The sequence below is a fragment of the Rhineura floridana genome, chromosome 3 (assembly GCF_030035675.1).
Source record: "Rhineura floridana isolate rRhiFlo1 chromosome 3, rRhiFlo1.hap2, whole genome shotgun sequence".
Taxonomy (NCBI): Eukaryota; Metazoa; Chordata; class Lepidosauria; order Squamata; family Rhineuridae; genus Rhineura; species Rhineura floridana.
The window spans coordinates 22,527,433-22,547,499 of NC_084482.1; the positions used below are offsets into that span (position 1 = coordinate 22,527,433).

At 46.0% G+C, this 20,067-nt stretch overlaps 1 protein-coding gene across 4 annotated transcripts in view; it reads left to right on the forward strand.

Annotated features, from left to right (window-relative positions):
• The window catches only part of CSRNP2 (cysteine and serine rich nuclear protein 2), a 43,972-nt gene extending 24,032 nt beyond the window's left edge, over window positions 1-19,940 (forward strand). For all 4 annotated transcript variants that reach the window (XM_061614962.1, XM_061614963.1, XM_061614964.1 and 1 more), the window contains exons 2-5: window positions 1,466-1,708; window positions 3,498-3,757; window positions 11,736-12,032; window positions 13,443-19,940. In XM_061614962.1, coding sequence (XP_061470946.1) covers window positions 1,558-1,708; window positions 3,498-3,757; window positions 11,736-12,032; window positions 13,443-14,339 — 1,605 coding nt within the window. In that variant the 5' untranslated portion in view covers window positions 1,466-1,557 and the 3' untranslated portion in view covers window positions 14,340-19,940. The remainder of the gene's footprint in view (window positions 1-1,465; window positions 1,709-3,497; window positions 3,758-11,735; window positions 12,033-13,442) is intronic.
• The last annotated feature ends 127 nt before the right edge of the window (window positions 19,941-20,067 follow it).

A 20,067-nucleotide genomic window follows, 5' to 3' on the forward strand; every position in this document is an offset into this window, starting at 1 on the left:
GTTTACTGTATGATGCTGGAGTGATATGCATTATCAGATAGAACCTCAGATGTATGAAGTTAAGCTTAGAAGGCTGAAGATGGGTCTGACTGTCAGAATCACTGTGGACTTCTATACACCAGGAGTGGCTAACTTTTCTCAGAGTGGGGGCCACTTGGCAACATGACTGTGGCCAAGGTGGGAAGCTGGGTGTGGCCAAAGCATAAAATTAATACCTTTTTAAATACCTGTGAGTGTTTTGTTGCATCTAAGCAGGACATGCTGGGGTGAAATGAGTATTTAATAAGCTGGACAGTGACTAGTCCTGCTGAATTCCCTGTAGGGGAGGGATGGAAAACTTGGAGCTCTCCAAATGTTGTTGGACTCCCAATTCCCACCTGCCCGAGCTAGCATGACCAATGGTCAGGGATGATGGGAGTTGTCATCTAGCAACATCTGGAGGGCCACACATTCCCCTGCTATAGAGCTCATGAAAACAATACAGGTGTGCAGAGCAATTGTTTTGGTCATGTGAGTAAGCCCATTTTGCACATTGGTGCACATCTGCATAAAAAAGTATTTATTGCTGGTTGTGAATAGTGTACCAGTCAGGGCAGTGGAGTTGGTACGCCAAACCTTCGACTCCGACTCCTCTTATTTTTCTACTGTCCGACTCTGACTACACCCAAAATTGCTTCTTGTCAATCAAAATTTATTTGGAAGTCGGAGTCGGTACATTTCTTCCGACTCCGACTCCTCCCAAAATTGCTCCCGACTCTGACTCCACTGCCCTGGTACCAGTAGATAGAAGTGTGTAACTTATTGTTTTGTTGGCACCTGGCATTGGTGTATTGATGTACATATTGGTGTGTGTAGAATAAGCTAACACACACACATAGAAGGGAGGGGGAAGCAACCTGGGCAAGCACAGACCACATCCCTGCAGATGATGTTGTTGTTGAGTTTTGATAGTACAGAGAAAATGTTTATCATGGCAGAGGGGAGGAGAATTTTCAGTACAGCAACCTGAGCTGGGAAGAGACAGAGAGCCACAGTCAGTCTGCCTAAGACTTGCCCTATACCAGTCTGCTTACAGGGGGACTGGGGCTATATGAGGAAGCTATGCAAGCTGAGGCTGCAGAGCTAAATGGGGGCTTCATACCTTCCTTCCCAGCACATCAGCTGCCTAGAGGAATGACCAGCGGAGGTAACAGGCAGTTTGGGGTGGGTGATCTACTTGAAGCAGCTGAATGGAAAGTGGGCTTGAGATGCATACTTGGGAGCTAGTATGATGTAAGACAGCTCATTATAGAAGCTGTTTAGAGTTCAGCACAGGGAAACTAATGGGAAACAGGAGGTGAGCAGAGCCTGAGGAATTTATGGTACTCGTATGAGTTTAACTGCTGTGTGCATTTCAGTTGCATAATGTGAGCGAGTTGCTGGTTCCCACCATCACCTCCCTCCCCTCTTTATTATCTATTATCAGGTACCCGGTAAACCCCACTGATTGGCCTGGAGATCTTCAGTTGACACTAGTCTCCTTTCTGTTCTTTGGTTCTCCATGCGAGCCAGAGACAAATGGATGCAATAGCAAGTGCTGGCCTCAAGAGGAAGTTTGATGATGTGGATGTGGGCTCGCCCATCTCCAACTCTGATGATGAGATCTCTAACAGCGACAGTGCGGACAGCTGTGACAGCGTCAATCCTCCCAGCTCCACTGGCTTTATTCGTAAGTGTTTGGGCTATAGAGGCCTGTCATTCTTCAGAACGTGTGGCACCCCCTGCACAGAGGTTTAGTTTCAAGAGGCAGTATTTTGAGAATAATTTGCTTGTCTTTAATACAACCGCTTGCCATAGAAGTCTTGCTTTGTCAGCAGCGCCTTGGTGTTTGCATCAAATGTAATTGCTTTACCGTGAGCATCCCAAGGTGAACCAGGAGGGTGCTGGGTTTGGAGCTCTGAGCAGCTGCCTCTCTTTTCAGCCGCAAAATCCTTTTCAAAAGCAGCATTCTCCAAGTGCCCTTGTAAACTGTGCTCTTTGGCACAGAGTGGCATTACTCAAGCAAGTCATAGCTCCTAAACGCTCATCAGCTTGTTTACCTAACCAGATGAAACCTGCAGTCTTCAGCTATGCTGGTTGAGTCTTGAGATTGTTGGTTTCAGTAACGCTCGGGAATGTATAATAGGTTTCTCGTATGTATGTATCCAGGGCACTGCCTGCTTTTTCCACATGGGGCCTGGTACAAATGAATTGTGTAAAGAGTTGCTATTTATTGTAGGATACACCTGTGTAAGAGCTGTACAGCCTACAATATCCTGACTGACATTTGCCTTCTCTTGCCCTTTCATAGAATGTTGGTATTGTAAAGAACCCATCACTGATTCTGTAGTCTTGCATCCCAGAACTTAAGTCCTTACATATTTGTCCCTTGGACCGGGCAGTGGTAGGAGTAACTCTGTTTTAGATTACCTGCCAATGGGGTAAAATTCTGTCCTTGCTTCCCTGCTCTGATAGGTTCGCATACCTTTTTCTTAATTTCACTGTTGCTGGTGTGTGGTGTATTTGTAGGGAGGCAGATTCTAGAACTGGCCCATCACGGAAGGAGTTGGAGCTTAAGGGTTGATGCAGGAGGCGTGTATAAGAACAAGAATTGGGAACCGGCAACCATTGGGAGGTGGGTGGGGAAGAGAGAATTGGCGGTTGCCTGAATAAAGAAATCCCATCCTGACTATTTCTCCATTTTCTGTTTTAAAGGTGTTTTAAAACTTTCACATTTATTTATTTGTTTGTTTATTTATTTGTTTATTTGTTTCATTTCTACCCCGCCTTTCTTTTCATGATCGAAACCCAAGGCGGCTTACATAGGGTTCCCAGGCGGTCTCCCATCCAGGCACTGACCAGACCTGACCCTTTTTAGCTTCAGCAGGGAGCTGCCCTTATGTGCCTTCAGACCATAGCTCCACTTTATGAAACTAAACTAAACTGTATTCTTTGGATTTGGCAGAATCAGTTGTGATCGTGCAGTGGTTTGGGGGAACTCAGGGGTTTCTTGGAAGCTTATCAGGGATTTCTCAGTGAAACGATCCCTGAATGACAGCTTGTGCACCACTACTGGTATTTCTCTGCAGTTCACCGCCACGGGAGACCGGATATGTTGTTGGTTACACTCTTGGTTTGCCCAGATCAGTGAGACAACCCAGTAAGCCTGCCCAGTACCTTGATTCTTCATGGGCTGTGTGCAGTCCCTAAGGCAGTCTTCTTTAACCTGGTTGCACTCCAGATGTTGCTGAACTACCATTCCCATCATCCCTGAACGCCAACCATGTATACTGGTGCCAATGAAAGTTTCGAAAAGCACTGGAGTAAAGGACATAGTGTGTGAACAGTAGCATAGTTGTAGCTTTTCAGACCTTTGGGTACCTTCAGATCTTTCAGAGAATGGGGGGAAAGATTACCTGAGTGATGCAAAGGTTGTCACAGCACTTGCAGTATCTGTTTTCTTCTTTCTCTCGTCTCAGCAACCTCCATCTTGAAAAGACAGAAACAGTTACGCAGGAAGAACGTGCGCTTTGACCAGGTGACAGTGTACTATTTTGCAAGGCGTCAGGGATTTACCAGTGTGCCCAGCCAAGGAGGCAGCTCCTTGGGCATGGCCCAGCGCCATAACTCCGTCCGCCGGTACACTCTTGGTGAATTTGCCCAGGAGCAAGAAGTGAATCATCGTGAGATCCTCCGAGAGCACCTGAAGGAGGAGAAGCTCCATGCCAAGAAAATGAAGGTACCATTTTGGTGGGCATGAAAGCCTACCGCTCTCTCCCATTGACTTCCAGAGGGTTTGGGGGGGGGGCTGTAGCTCTGTGTGTACTTTGGGACTTATCGAGGGCAATCTAACACTGTGGCCATGGGGAATTCACTTTGTATGCCTGAGCCATTTTTTCCCCCTCTGTAACATTAGCCATGGTGATTGATCTCTCCTCCCAAGTGCTTAGAGACCTACCTGTGAGAGGTGGTAAAGACCAAGATGACCTCTTATACTCCTTTCCACATATGCAGAACTCTTACTGTTCTGTTAACGTAACGTAGAATGGTTTGCCAAATTTGCTTCTCCAGTTAATTTTTTTGTTTGAACCAAATAATGCTACCTCCCCCAACCAAATTCCCCACACACCCAGTTTTGCACGGAATGCACACAGCCCTTCACGTATGTCTGAACACAATCAGACACAGCTGCTAATGCAAAAATGGGGACATATCTTAATTTTTTTTTCCTGAAGCAAAAGAGCCTAAGCTTGCCAAGGGCTTTCCCAGTGAGGGCTTGTTGAGAGAAGGTCGCTTCAGCACAAATTGGCTTGCTGGTGGAAGAAGTAGAGGGATTTCCCTGCTTCCTGCAATGGAGGCATCTTAGCAGCACAGAGAGGAGGGATCTAGCCAGTTCTCATCTAGTGACCTGGCACCAGCTTTTGCACAGGCATTCTGTTTTCTGTAAAGCTGATTCACGAGGAGGCTCAGGAGCTGCAGTGAAAGACTCTGGGTCTTAGCCTACCCCCTAGAAGCAGGCTTCTTGTTCCAGCCTTCTCTGTATCATGCTTCCTGGCTGTCTGGCCTGTGTGTCCCTTGGGTTGCTTAGCAACTGGGTTTCCCTTACCAGACTGGATGCTTCTGTCTACAAACGTAGAATTTCCAATCAGTCTCTTGATGCCATGACAACCAGCTTAGCCACAGAGACAGATACCCTTTCTACTCCTTTCTACTCCTTCTACTGATTCCTTCGCTGTGGTGTACTTCTCAAAGAGGATTGGGAAGTAAACCTGTTTCTAGACAGTACTGTTTTTTCAGGGTGCAGGTGGGGGCTTGTATGATCAAATGCTCGTCCATGCTGCTGCTACCGCTAATCCTTGAATGTAGAAAACGCACACCTCAGGGAAGAAAAGAGCTAGCCTAGATGCCCTGCCATGTTAGTTTTTCAAGGGGTGTGGAAATAGTTATTGAACTGTATGGAGGACCACTCAGTTACATGAGCCCCCAACTGCAGCAGTACATTCCAGAAATAGACTTACCTTCTTATCTGTGAAAACTGGGTATGTGCTGTGGGTCCTCCAGCCCCTGTGGTTCTGAAACTAAAAAGTGCTTTGTTAGAACCAATCGTTATGGGTAGTGCCAAGACAGTTGATAAATGGGTGTAATTATCGAAAGCAAAGGCAAATAAAATAGAAGTCCTAGAAAAACAGATGCGAGTGTCTGTATGTGCTTTAATCATGATACCATTCTGTGCTTTCTGAATTCTGGGGGAAACATGCTATTTGAGGTACACCCTTCCCCACTAGGACTGCACCTGTATGTGCCATGCATAATTCAGCATTCTGAAGGTCTTGGTTTTTCCTTCACATGTTTCACTGGCAGCTGAGAGAGGCTTAGAAATCTAAGGGCTATATTTGAAAACTTACATTGTGGGGTGGGAGTTAACAAGGGATTTCTCATGGCCAGAGAACTGGATTTATATGCTACTTTCTTGCCAGCTTCCATGGTAATTATTCCTTGATCTGACACTCCAGTCCTCCCACTCCCCACCCAAAACACACACATATATATTCCTTGTCATCTAACCCAGATACCTTGCCTTTCCCCGTGTCTGCCAAATCTGTGCCAACCCCTCCTCAAAGCTCATAATTTCAGAAGCAGGATAACTGCTTTACCAAACACACAACTCATTTCTCGGTGCAGGTACAGCCCCAACATGCCACATCTGCTTGAACCCTGCCTTATGCAGAGGCTCTGACTGCCGGAAGCAGGAGCCGGTAGAGTGGTAGGTAGCGTGTGTGTGTGTGTCGCCCATTTTGTTACTTGCATCTCCCACTTCCTCCAAGAAGCACAGAGTTACGGGTGCATTTTAGTCTGTCACCAACCTTGTGACGAAACCCAGTTTTTAGCATGCTTAACAGGGACACCGGGCTTCCCAAAACCGAGAGTTTTGCCTGTACACCACACTTGCTCTCGCTGCTTTCCATTGAAAAATGTGAGCAGTTCACTCAGGTAATGTTGCTCTGACCTCAGTCACTCCTGAGGATGAGGCTGTGTTTCATCATGTCTCTGGGGAATGGTCCTTCTGTAACCCTCTGGCTAGTCTGATGAAATATCTCAAACTTGCTTTGTTTATGCTGTCAGCTCTCTTTGCCGTGGGTGATACCGTTGGCTGTGAAAATGTACACAGAACTGGGATATTTTTGAGGGGTGGGGAGTGAGGAAAGAACAAGGTCTGCTTGGTTCCATACAGCTGAGAGGGAAGGGCAGCTGTCCTCCGTGGAACTTCCTGACTGAACTGATTTTTCTGGCTGTGGATGTTCTGTCAGTAGTTAAGCTTGTGTGTGCATTCTCCTCCTCGAAACCAAAGACTACTTTAGCATAGAATTGTAGAAGTTGCTCTTTAAAGCCGTGTGTGAGTATTCCAGGTTGCTTTGTCTCTAGCAACTCCACTGCTTGGATATGGATGCATTTCCCGAGGAAGTTCTTAGAATACAGTGCCTTGCAAAAGTAATTAGACCTCTGACTGATGTTCTCATATTACTGAATTACAAATGGTACATTGTAATTTCGTTCTGTATGATGTTTTATTTTGAAACACTGACACTCAAAATTAATTATTGTAAGGTGGCATTGGTTTTATGTTGGGAAATGTTTGTAAGAAACAAAAACTGAAACATGTTAGTTTCATAAGTATTCAACCCACACACGTTAATGTTTGGTAGAGCCACCTTTCGCTGCAACAACAGCTGTAAGTCTTTTGGGGTAGGTACGTACCAGCTTTGCACACAGAGGGATTTTGGCCCATTCTTCTTGGCAGATTCGCTTCAGGTTGGTTGGACGTCTCTTGTGGACCGCAGTTTTCAGAGCGCCACAGATTCTCAATGGGATTCAGATCAGAACTTTGACTGGGCCACTGTAGGACATTCACCTTTTTGTTCTTGAGCCACTCCAATGTTGCTTTTGCCTTGTGCTTGGGATCATTGTCCTGCTGAAAACTGAATTTACTCCCAAGCTTCAGTTTTTCAGTGGACTGAAGCAGGTTCTCTTGCAGTATTTCCCTGTATTTTGCTCCATCCATTCTTCCTTCGATTTTAACAAGATGCCCAGTCCCTGCTGATGAGAAGCATCCCCACAGCATGATGTTGCCACCACCATAATTCACCATAGGGATGGTGTGTCTTGAGGCATGGGCAGTGTCAGGTTTGCACCACACATTGTGCTTTGAGTTTTGACCAAAAAGCTCTATCTTGGTCTCATATGACCACAAGATCTTTTCCTGCATTGCAGCTGGGGCACTCTTGTGCATTCTGGCAAACTCCAGACATGCTTTCAGATGGTACTTTTTGAGTAACGGCTTCTTTCTTGCCACCCTCCCACACAGGCCAGTTTTATGCAAAGCGCTTGATGTGGTTGACTGGTGCTCCATTGCCATCCACTGAACTCTGTAGCTCCTTCAAAGTGATCGTTGGCCTCTCTGTGGCTTCTCTCACAAATCTTCTTGTTCAAGCGCTTAGTTTTGAGAGACGGCCTTTTCTTGGCAGTGCCTGGCTGGTGTGATGCAGCTTCCACTTCCTGATTATTGATCCAACTGTGCTCACTGGGATATCCAAACCCTTGGATGATATTTTGTACCCTTTTCGTAATCTATGCATTTGTATTACATTATCTCTCACTTCTCCAGAATGCTCTTTGGTCTTCATTTTCCTTCAGATCCACGGCCTGACCAATGATCATTCAACAGTGAGGTTCTTATCCTGACAGTGTGACAGCATCTTTAATGGTTCACAGGTGGAGGCCAATGGTAAGATAATTGTGTCCTCGATAGGGCAGTTTCTTTCATCTGTGTAAACTGGGAGCTTCCACAGCACAGGGGTTGAATACTTATGCCAGCAACATGTTTCAGTTTTTTATGTTTCTTACAAACATTTCCCAAAATTAAACTAATGTCACTTTACAGTAATTGATTTTGAGTTTCAATTTTTCAGAACAAAATTACTATGTCCCATTTGTAATTCAGTTATACGAGAGCATTGGTCAGGGGTCTGATTACTTTTGCAAGGCACTGTAAAATGGCAAGAATAATCTTGCCTTGTCCCATTCTAAGGACAACTGCCTTCTTTCTGTCCCCTCTTCCCCCCCCCATCTCTGATTATGACATTGATGTAGACAATGTGAAGGTGGATGGCTTTCTTCTTGGTATGCTATACCTGTTACGTTTGTGCTGGAAAAAGATGAATTATATGGTGGAAGGTCTGATCGTAAATGCATCTGGAGAAAAGTGGGATCTCCTTGTTTGTTTATTATTTAATTTACATCCCGCTCTTCCTCCCAGCAGGAGCCCAGGGCAGCAAACAGAAGCACTAAAAAAACTTTAAAACATCATAAAAAGACCTTAAAACACATTAAAACAAAACAACATTAAAAACATTTTTTTAAAAAAAAAAAGCTTTTAAAACATCTTTTTAGAAAAGGGTTAAAAACATTTTTAAAAAACATTAACAAGCAATTCTAACACAGACACAGACTGGGATAGGTCTCAACTTAAAAGGCTTGTTGAAAGAGGAAAGTCTTCAAAAGGCGCTGAAAAGATAACAGAGATGGAGCCTGCCTAATATTCAAGGGGAGGGAATTCCACAGGGTAGGTGCCACCATGCTAAAGGTCTGTTTCCTATATTGTGCAGAACGAACCTCCTGATAAGATGAAATCTGCAGGAGGCCCTCACCTGCAGAGCGCAGTGATCGACTGGGTATACAAGGGGTAAGACGGTCTTTCAGGTATCCTGGTCCTCAGCTGTTATAGGGCTTTGTACGCCAAAACTAGAACCTTGAACTTGGCCCGGTAGCAAATGGGCAGCCAGTGCAATTCTTTCAGCAGAGGGGTGACATGCTGGCGATGCCCTGCCCCAGTGAGCAGTCTTGCCGCCGCATTTTGCACCAGCTGCAGCTTCCGGACCAACCTCAAGGGCAGCCCCACATAGAGCAGTAATCCATCCTAGAGGTTACCAGTGCATGGACAACAGTGGCCAGGCTATCCCGGTCCAGAAACGGCCGCAGCTGTCTTACCAGCCGAAGCTGATAAAAGGCACTCCTAGCCACGGAGGTCGCCTCTAGCGACAAAGATGGATCCAGGAGCACCCCCAGACTACGGACCTGCTCTTTCAGAGGGAGTACGACCCCATCCAAAGCAGGCAACTGAACAATTATTCAAACTCGGGAACCACCAACCCACAGCACCTCCGTCTTGCTAGGATTCAGACTCAGTTTATTGGCCCTCATCCAGCACACTGCCGAGTCCAGGCAGCGGTACAGGACTGGGATAAATAGAGTGGAAAAAAGAGATGTGGCACATCAGGCAGCGCTGAACTCAAAGGAAAGAAAATGGAGCACAAAATGAAGTGTGCTACCCTTCCCTAATCGGTTTGGTTAAATCATTTTTTTAAACATGTGGCCTTGCATACATGAAGGCTAGAAACATTCTCAAATCCCTCAGGATTCTTCTGTGGAATTTAACACGCTTTGTGCAACTCTATCCCTATTTTTAACCTTCTTTTATTCTCTTGAAAGATCCAAGAACCTGTTTGTATGTTGCTCCTGATGTGGATGCCTTCTGCCTCCCATCTAAAGAATAGATTGTAAGCTCCTCTAGGCAGGGACTTCCTGCCTTTGTTTATATCACTCTGCAAAGTGCATTGTATGTTCACAGCACATAAATAACATAAAGCTGAAAGGCTGACGTGCACTGATAAGTCAAGGTGCAATGGTAAACATACCCGCTTCTTGTTCTTTTGGAGGAAAACTTATAACACCCCCACTTCTCTGGCCTTTAGAAGAATGCAGGCTGTTTCATGTATTAAGCTCTTTTCAAAGGCAAACCTAAAACATTCATATATACATACATATGACAAGGATGTAGGAAGCTACTCAGTTATCCCAATGGCCCCGTGTTGCCTCTAGTATGTAACAGCAGCTTTCCATGGTTTCAAACAGAAGTCTTTCCCATCCTTGGAAGTGTTGGGGACAGAACCTGGGATCTTTTGCATGCCAAGTGTATGCTCTGCCACTGAGCTGTGACCACTCCCTACAGGGTGTGCTTGTAATCAAGTATATCGTACAGTTAATATGGAGCTGGAATTGGCTGTGGCTCCCTGTCAAAGGGGTACACTTGGCAAGCCCTGGTTGGTTTAACAATCCTGAGGCTCAACAGTGTCTTCTCCCTTAATTATTTTTCTACATTAACTTGAGTTGGTCTTTTTGACCTGCATAGGAAAGAGTAATTTCCAAAGAAAATATCCTTCAGGTCTTGGGAGTGCTGGGATCTAGCATCAAGGCTGTGGGGATATAATTCTTGCAGCCTGTGCTGCAAAAAGCCTGCCATCTTATTTTCTGAGTAACCCTAAATTATGCAATCTTAAGTGCATTTATCTTGCATATCAAATTACACTTTGAATGTACAGATTTTCAAAGCATTTGAGATATCTAAGGAGCAAGGCTATCAGTGGCTACTATTTATTATTTATTTATTTAAAATATTTCTATCCCACCCTTCTACCCTGTAATAGGGCACTCATATATATATATATATATATATATATACACACACACACACACACACACACACACATGGAGTGGTGCTAAAGGGGACTACAAGGGTAAAATTTAACGTAGAAGGCATAAAATCATACAATCAGTGTCAGGTTCTACTTTCAGTCCCTCCCAAAGGCTCTCCAGAACAAGATCGTTTTCAGAAGTCTCCGGAAAACCAACAGGGAGGGAGCAGAACGGACTACTTGGGTGCCACAGCTGAAAAAGCTCTCTCCCGCGTGCCTGTCAGTCTAACGTCTTTCACTCCAGGCACGCAGAGGAGACCAGAGGCAGATGATCTTAAATCCCGGGCAGATACATATGGACATAAGCGGTCCCTCAGGTACATTGCTCCAAGGCCGTTTAGGGCCTTAAAGGTCAGAACCAGCACTTTGAATTGGGCCCGGAAGTAAATTGGGAGCCAATGGAGTCAATAAAGCACAGGGGTAATATGCTCCCTGTGCCATGCTCCAGTTAACATTCTGGCTGCTACTAGCCACAATGGCTGTGTTCTCCTTCCACTGAGTACCAGTTGCTGGAAATCGCAAGTGGAGAGAATGTTTCTTGTAGCACTCAGTCGTGGGCTTCCCATAGGGGCATCTGATTGGCTGCTGTGAGAGGAGAAGGCTGGACTAGATGGGCTTATCTAGCAGGGCTGGTGTTATGTTCTTAAGAAGCCGTTGGGGGTGGGGACAAAAAGAAGGCAGGCCATGGAGATGAGAAGTAAGTGGGCCATAGGGCCTAGTGAATAGTTGTCCTGGAAGAGGCATGAAGGACTAAGCTGGAGACTGAAGCCCTGTCCTAGGTTTCCCAACTTCACTCTGTTTTGAAAGCTGGAGAAATTAATTTTTTTAAGCCTAAAATTCTCAGGACATTTGCATTTTATGCCATATACCAGATTTTGCTCTCGTGCAGCAAACGCAAAGGTTAATGGAATAAATGCAGCTCCGGCACATTATCCGTGGTCTCTGTACGGCCGTATAGAGGAAGCAGGTGGATCCGTTAGTGGGATAGGTGACTGTTGCTGCAAATTTCAAGGAAATCACTTGTCTCTTTGCAGATTTCAAAGCTGGATGCGACTTAAGAGTGTTGAAGATTAATTTTGCTGGTGTGTCTTCTCTCTTCTCCCCCACCCTACCCCATCCCACCCAAAGCTGACAAAGAACGGCACCGTGGAGTCTGAGGAGGCGGATGGCTTGACCCTCGAGGATGTCTCCGATGACGACATCGATGTAGAGAATGTGGAGGTGGATGACTATTTCTTCTTGCAGCCACTGCCTACCAAGAGGCGCCGTGCCCTCCTTCGAGCCTCTGGTGTCCATCGCATCGATGCAGAGGAGAAACAAGAACTCCGGGCCATCCGCCTCTCACGGGAGGAATGCGGCTGTGACTGCCGTCTGTATTGTGACCCTGAGGCCTGTGCCTGTAGCCAGGCTGGAATTAAATGCCAGGTCAGTGGGGAAACCGCTAGGCTTTGGCCTGAACTATGCTATGTAGTCTGTGTCTGTCTGTCTTGTCCCTTTGGTGTCGGTGTGTTTGTTTCACGAGCTTGTAAGGTGATGCTTGGAGGGACAGTAGTGCCCTGGTAAGTAGCTGGCATCTGCTGCTCTGCCTGCCTATCTAGGTTTACATGCTGAAAGGTCTTGTTGGTATAATTTCAGGTTCTGATTGGGTTTGGGGGGAGAAGAGGGATGGGGACCGCAAGGTGAGATGAATCTTTGTAGTGGGGAACTAGAAGGGGTCGTTCTATGATAAGCAGCTCTGGTGGTGGTGGTGGTTGTAGTTGGGTAATAGCAGTGCCCTTCCAGGGCCTGTGTGGTGTCTTAATAGTTGCTGTGCATGTGAAATGTGCTGTTCCTCTGCTCCCCTCTGCTGGCTGCCTTCTGAAATGAGCAGATTAAAAAAAAAAACCTGCCCCGTGAATTCTGAAGCATTTGTGCAATGCTAAGCACATGTTCATTTTCCCCCCCTTTATTCTGCTTCTCCTAGTCATGAGGGAGTGTCAAGGGACTATTAGAATCTGCCATCCCTGACCATTGGAAATCTTAGCTCTGTGTCTAAACCCGTCACCCTGCATCCTGAGCCTCTAACATTGCCCAGACTGTAACACACTGTTCACATCCATAAGGGCTAGAAGCCTGTTTTTTATTTATTTATTTACTCACTCACTCACTCAGATATAAAGCTAAAAAGAAAGCTGATATTCTCGGGATGCTGAATTATTAATCCATTACCAGATTCCATGCTTGCACTGTGTAGAATCGTTCTTCCCTGTAGCCTTCCTAACACTTTGACTGTACGCATGGGCACACCTTTAGTCGTATCCTTAATTCCCCACCCCTTCCACACAAGCACTTTCTTCAGCCGCTGGCTCCTTTGTACCTGATAAACGTGCTGTTCTGATGGGGAACTTCCGATGTTTTCCCCTCAGTGAAGTGCTTCCATTGCAAGGTTATTTGTTTCACAAGGACTAAAAATACAATATGGGATCACTTGGGAAATGCAATATTGTCCCAGCTGGTGCAGCTTTTTCCTCCCCTTGTTATCAGTGGCATCAGGCAGATATCCCCGGTCATTGTGTACTTCTCTGGGTTCTCCTTGGAATGTGAGACTGATAAGTAGGTTAGCTGGAGACCATCCACAGAGTTTGGTGGGGAGACCATGGGTGTGCATGCAGGCCCGGTATCCCGTTGCTTGCTAATTACAGCCTGCATGGATTTTGCATGTTCCTTCTGACCAGGACCTTTGCATCTGTTCCTTCTTCCCCACCTTGGCTGAGTTTGCATCATCCCAGTTGCTTCCGCAGTGCTCTGTTTGTTGGGCACAGTTTCACTGTCCCTCGCTTCCCCCCCCCCACCCAGGTGGACCGAATGTCCTTCCCGTGTGGCTGTTCCAGAGATGGCTGTGGGAACATGGCTGGGCGAATTGAATTCAATCCCATCCGGGTGCGAACTCATTACCTCCACACCATTATGAAACTGGAGCTAGAGAATAAACGGCAGGTGAGCCGTCCCCAGACTCTGGAGGAAGAGACCACTCCCAGCTCTGGCAGCGACTGGCTGGGAACCCAGTCCCCCGAGACACAGGACTTCCAGGCGTTTATGGCAGAGAATGAGACGGCAGTCATGCACCTTCAGACGGCCGAGGAGCTGGAGCGGTTGAAGGCTGAGGAAGACTCTAGCAGTGGCTCCAGTGTGGAAGGCCTTGGCGTGTGCATTTTGGAAGAGCCCCTAACAGTCCCAGAGGGGATGTGCCCGAGCCTGGCCACGCCCATCCTCATTCAAGCCCAGCTGCCTCCAGGCTCTTCTGTTCTGTGCTTTACGGACAGCTCTGAGCAAGCGAGCTCAGCCGAAGGCGACCAGTCCTACTTGAACAATGGGCCTGTTGTGTACTATCAGGTTGACCAAAGGTCGGTGCTAGGGGTGAAGGGGGAGAGTTGCGCAGAGGAGTCTGAGATTCCCCCTCGTTACACAGATGAGAAGGAGCTGAGTGTCTACTCTGTCCCTGTGACCTCACTGGTGCCTTGTGGCAGAGCTGTGGCCTCTGGCAGGGCAGAAACAGGAAAAGCTGCGGTGTCCCCGGAGCCCCTTCCTTCTGAAAGCTGTCATTCTGAAGTTCCTCCGCCAAGCCTGCCGTTTCACACGCATGTGCCACAGGACAGTTTGCGGCCCCAGAGCATGGGGCAGCCTCCAGAGAGAGCCTGCGAGCTGCCCTCCTCCTCAGAGGAATGCTCCCTGGGACCTGCTCTGGCTGTGTGACACATCCCAATCCACTGTAGCTCTTCTCTTGGATGTCTATTTATTGACAGAGATTTCATCTGATGGCCACAGCCACCGGGGAATTATTTAACATGGGGTGGGGTTGGGGGTTGAAAGGGAGACCGCTTTGTACAGGCTCACTCTCAGATGAACTAAACCAAGCGCTTATGACTGTCTCCAGGCAAGCGGTTTCTTCCACCAGTTGGGTGGCCTCTTAACACTGAAGCGTCTGGACCAGAGACAAGGGACAGTCTGAACAGAGCTGCTGTGGGGCAGGCACATTACCCCTACCCTACGAGGACCAAACATGAATGTGTATCATGGAAGCAACAGAGAGAAGCTGCCTTTTCTTCTCTAAAGCGCTTGACGGGTTTTTCGGGAGGGGAGGTGGCAGAAGAAGACAGGGTTACTGCTATAAGACATCAAAAATACCTACGTGTGGTGGAATCGCTCTCACTCTTTCTCTCCATCCAGTTTCTCTTCCCAGGTGAAACTGCCGCCATCCGTACCATTCTGTCATCTTCAGTGCTGTGTCTTCTTGGTAACTGTGACCTCTTAATCTGCTTGAATTGCTCCGGCCAGTTGCACACAGTTTAGGCTCTTACAAACTCTTTATTTATGTGACATTTTTGCTGCCCTTTTTTCCCTCGAAGAACTGTTGTTTTTAATTCAGTATGGATTAACTCTTGCCATAACTGGCTACATCTGCAGTTTGGCATGCAACTGACATGCCAAGCCTCCTTCCCTCTGCCAGTAGCTTCATCCAGATGGGCTCACTCACCATTTTGCTGGCCCTTAATGGGAACTGGTGAGATCAATCAGTTAAAATGTGGTGAATGTTTACTGGGACATGACCTGTAGTAGACAACACTCCAATGTCCATTCTGAGCTGGGGTTTGCTGCCTTTGTGATTTTAATCCCTTCTGGAATCTGATTCTTTGAATATTTACTGCACCATGGTGGGTTGATCTTCTCAGTGAAGGTATAATCTTATGTAAAGAAATGTTGGGCAGGCAGGGAGGTATACAAAGTAATTATCCTTTTGCCCAGTCATTTTATGAATTTTCTCCTTCCCTTCAGCTGTTTCAAGATGTTCCATTTTAGTTGCACAAGAGTTTGGAGATGGCTTTGAAAGCTTTATACTCCCCTGCTACTTGCTGGCTACGTGGCGTCCTGGGTGAATCTGAATTTGCAATGGAACTGTGTAGCCTGCTGGGTTGCGAGCACAAGGGGTCAGCAAATGTGCAATAAAAAGGGTGGGGAAGACTCCCATGTTGGATGCATCTGCTGAGATCTCCATTGCAAGGAGGTGTGCAATTAGCTGTACTAATTAGTCCTGGAATGAAAGGGAGGAGTATGGGATGTCCTTAGTGCTACCACACTCCTCTTCTCTTACTGACGGTTTTCCTCCCTGGAGGGTAACACGAGCACTTTTCTCATCCAGACTCCTTAGCATCCTCCCCTTTCTTTTTGTAGTAAGCAACAGATTATTGCCTTCTGCAGGTAATAATTCTAACATGAGCTGGGCTAGAACAATCAAAAGTGACTTCTCTGTGGCCTTCCAGATGTTGCTGGACACCAACTCCCATCATCCCTGACCATTGGCTAAGATGTCTGGGATGATGTAGTCTAAAAACATCTGGGGATCCAAGGTTGAAGAACACTGCTCTAAATAGACAAGAGCTTGGTTCAATACCAGCACTGAATTTTTCCCAGTTACTTTTAGATATTTAATTTCCTGTTACTCATTGCAGCCTTCCCAAATCTGGTGTCTTCTGTATGTTTTGGACTACAACTCCCATCATTGCTAACCATTGGCCAAGCTGGGTAGGGCTGATGGGAGTTGTAGTCTCATCTGAAGGACACCAGTTTGGGGAAGGCTGCCTGAAGGGTTCTGTATACAGTACAAGGCTGCTGCACTTACATTTATTCAGAAGGGGGGGCAGAATCTAAGCATTCTTCCTTCATCACTTACTTCCAGTTGGGAACTAACACATGCATACTGTTAACTTATATGAAGTGTGTGTCATCTTTTCAGAAGGCAGTCTCTTCCTAATCAGGCACAGTGAATTACAGTAGGGCCCCGCTTTTCGGTGTTCCGCTAATATGATAGTTATCAGTTAAGAGTAAGGCCCCACTCATAGAGCACTTGTTCCGCTTTTACAGTGTTTTTTGAGCATTGGGCATCATTTTATTGACGGTTCCGCTTTTAGGCGGGGGTCTGGAACGTAACCCACCGTATGAGTGGGGCCCCACTGTACCTGAAATTGACCTTTCTTGGATCTGGGTCTGTTCTGGAAATTTTGAAGCTATAGGAAAAAAACTGGCTCCTTCACATGTGTTTTTTTCCCCAGGGGAAAAAAATGGAATTTGGGGAGGGGTGGATTTGAAATATATGCAATGCAATACTTATCAAACCTATACTTCTTTTACTGCTTAACAACATAAAATGCATCATTTATAACTTAGCATATGCAATTGTACTCTGAAAATTTCAGGGCAATTCTATGCGTGTTTACATGTGAAATGATACCCGTTCTGTTACAGATAAGTGCACATAGGATTGCAGCCTGAAAAGTATAACTTCCTTAGACTGCAATCCTATACCCATATACTTGGGAGTCAGTCCCATTGAACCCAATGAGACAATTCTGAGTCATGCAAAGGATTGTGCTGTGTTGTAGCAGGGTGTCTCTCTCATAGTTATTTGAGGGGAGAGGTGGAAATGTTGACCACAAGAGAGCAGTCAAAAAGGCATGTACAGAATCCTTGCTTCTAGTGTCTCCAAACTAGAACAAGGGTCACCAGAAGGCAAGCAGCAATTCACAAGAAAAAGGCCCTGTGTTCTTTTTTGTATGAAGATGGGAGCAACTTCTAGATCAGGAGTAACCAACATGGTGCTGCCCAGATGCTGTTGCACTGCAAATCCCACCAGCCCCTGCCAGCATAGCCAATGCAACCGACATCTGGAGGTCACCACTCTGACTACCCGTTCTAGGTCAAAGGTGGCGAGCCTGTGGCCCTCCAGATGTTGTTGGATTCCACAATCCCTTGACTATTGGCCAAGGTGAAGGGTTGATGGGAGCTAGAGTCCATCTGGAGGGCACCAGGTTCCCCATCCCTGCTCTAGGTGCAGAAATAACTTGGTTTGAGTTGCATATGTCCATAATTGGCACAGGAATTATCCTTCTATAATGTCGTAGATTGTCTTAACATTAAAACCTACATACTACATATTTTGTATGAGTAAAACCTTGCCTTAAAGCATTCCAAAAGAGAAAATGTTCCCCTGGAGTTCTTTCAGTGTTCTCCCACATTTCCAGTTTTTCCACCAGAAAAATGGATTTCAGTCCTCAGGGCAGGAAAAAAATGTGTTTTTCTGAATTTTTCTGTTTTTTTTTTCTTTTTCTGGACCTTCACATCTCTAGTAACTAAGTACCTTTGCCAACCTATTTGGAAAAGCCTAACCTTCTGAAATAAGCACTAGTTCCCAGGGAGGTAAGGTGAACGGAAGGAATGCTATCGTGAAAATGATAGCAGCAGGGAGATTCCCCCCCCGGAACAGCTTCTGACCCACAATGCTTTTGCAGCCCATGAAAGCCTCACATTGCTGCGTTGACAGGACTTAGGAACGGATGGTGAGTATTTAACCATAAAAAGGCTTCAGTACTTTAACTCCTCTGATTTATTTTATTCCCAAGCTTTCCTTGTCCTGTTCAGTGCATACCGTATACCTGAGCCTCCTGTGCTTTGATCTCATTAATAAGTGTTTAATTTCTGTCTCTCCACCTGTTGCAGTGAACGGTTTAGAAATGGCACCAGTGTACGCAGGAGTCAGTCTTCTCCTTTGTGCAATGACTTTTAAAATGGGGTGAGGATGGGAGAAGAGGTCCTCAAGCATTTGAATGAGAATAGCCTTAAAATGTCTATCATAGTCCCATTTACTGCCTTGCAAAGCACGATGTTACTGCGTGACACCCACCTGGCCTCACTGCTGTGACTTCTGCTGGTAATGTTTGGGTTTTTCCTTCCATGCTTCTCTGCCCACAGGGTACTGTTGGGCTTGAAAGGGGCACTGGTGACATTACTAGGTATCCTTCTCCAGTTTACAAAATAAAAGGTGCTATAAAAAGCTGGCTTTGTTTTCAAAGGCAGCCAATTCCAGATGTGACCACCTCAGTAAGAAGCATCTGCGTATGGTGTCCTTGGAGTTCAGGCAGTGTGACAAGGGGTGGGCTACCTCTGGGAAGTTGCACGGGCTCTCCTCCTAGGCCGAAGGTGCAAATGGTTGATCTCTGGCTCAAATGACATAGGGTTGAAATTGTAAAATTCTCCTAAGATCTTCTAAGAGCACTGTCGCCCTTACTGTGCATGTCCAGTCCCCACCGTTCCCTACCCTGGCGCACAACGGACACCCACAGGGTGAGCAGAGGCTGCGCTGTTTGCACGGCTAGCTTCCTGCTGATGCTGTGAGGTGAAAAAGCACTTTCTCCCTGGAACACTTCAATGCTTCCAGCTGGCCACTGCAGCACAACTAGGAGCCATGGGCAACTGTGGTATAGATGCACCCTAAAGGAGTGATTAAAAAGCCTGACCACGAGCCCCTTATTTTTGTAGCTTTTCACTCCGTGGTGAATATTCCTCTCTTTAAGGATTGGTTGCAATCGGCTCTAAAAAGATGTTTAGATGGGATGCACCTCAGCTGTTGCAAATTCGTACAAGAACTTCTGAGTGTTTTTTTGCTGAATCCCTTGGCCCCATCCCAATAATGACAGATGGTCTGTTCTGCAAATGGAAACAACTTCACAGTTAAGTATCTGAACTTTTTGAAACAGAAAAAGGAATTCTTATGACTAACATTCCAAGATGCAAAGGATGTTGAAATAGGTTGAAGGAAACCTAACTGGATAAAACTTGTATTGAACATATACCCAGAGATACATGTTCCTCTGGCCGCATCTGAGTTGCTAATAACTCTTATCCTAGCCCTATGTCATAATTGTGTCCATGAGCCAGCAAGGCCTATCTGCTGACCTTTTGCGCCTGTGACTTTGGGAAAAAATAAAGCATTGCTTAACCTTAATGGAATGACAAAGTAAATGGCTTTTTGCTGGGTGAGTTGGTTGCAGGTGAAATTGGCTAAAAATTATGAATCGTGAACTCTTAAATCTTGCTAGGAAGCAGTGATGGAAGTGTATTTTCCTCCACCTTTTTTTTTCTAAGCTGCAGTGCTAATGTTGGTACTACATACCCATAACAAAATGATGTAATGATGTCGTAAAGCAATCACATGCTCCCCCTTCTCTCACCCTGCCCCACTTTTTGGTGCTACTGAATTGTTTACATGGGAGCAGCCCTTTTACTACCTGTTTGGAAGAGACTAATTAACTAGACCCTGGTCTCAGATATTTGTTACTACCCTGCCCCCTTCATCAGTTGTGACTCAGATAACTTTCTCCTCTCCTGCGTTACATGGTATACAGGTGGCATTTTCAATGTGAATCCAAAGCTTGTCAGATCCTCTACATTTTGTTTTGCCTTTTATGTTCTTTTCGTTGTGATAATGCTGTATTTAAAGAGGATATTTAAGTGTAAAAATAAAGAAATGCTTGACCTTGTATCAAATGGCTTCTGTCATTATGAAGCCTTTCTGATCTCCTAATCCTGGTTAAAGCTGAGAGCACTACCATTTGTACCAGACCACTGAATAGTGGTACACTCTAAGGCA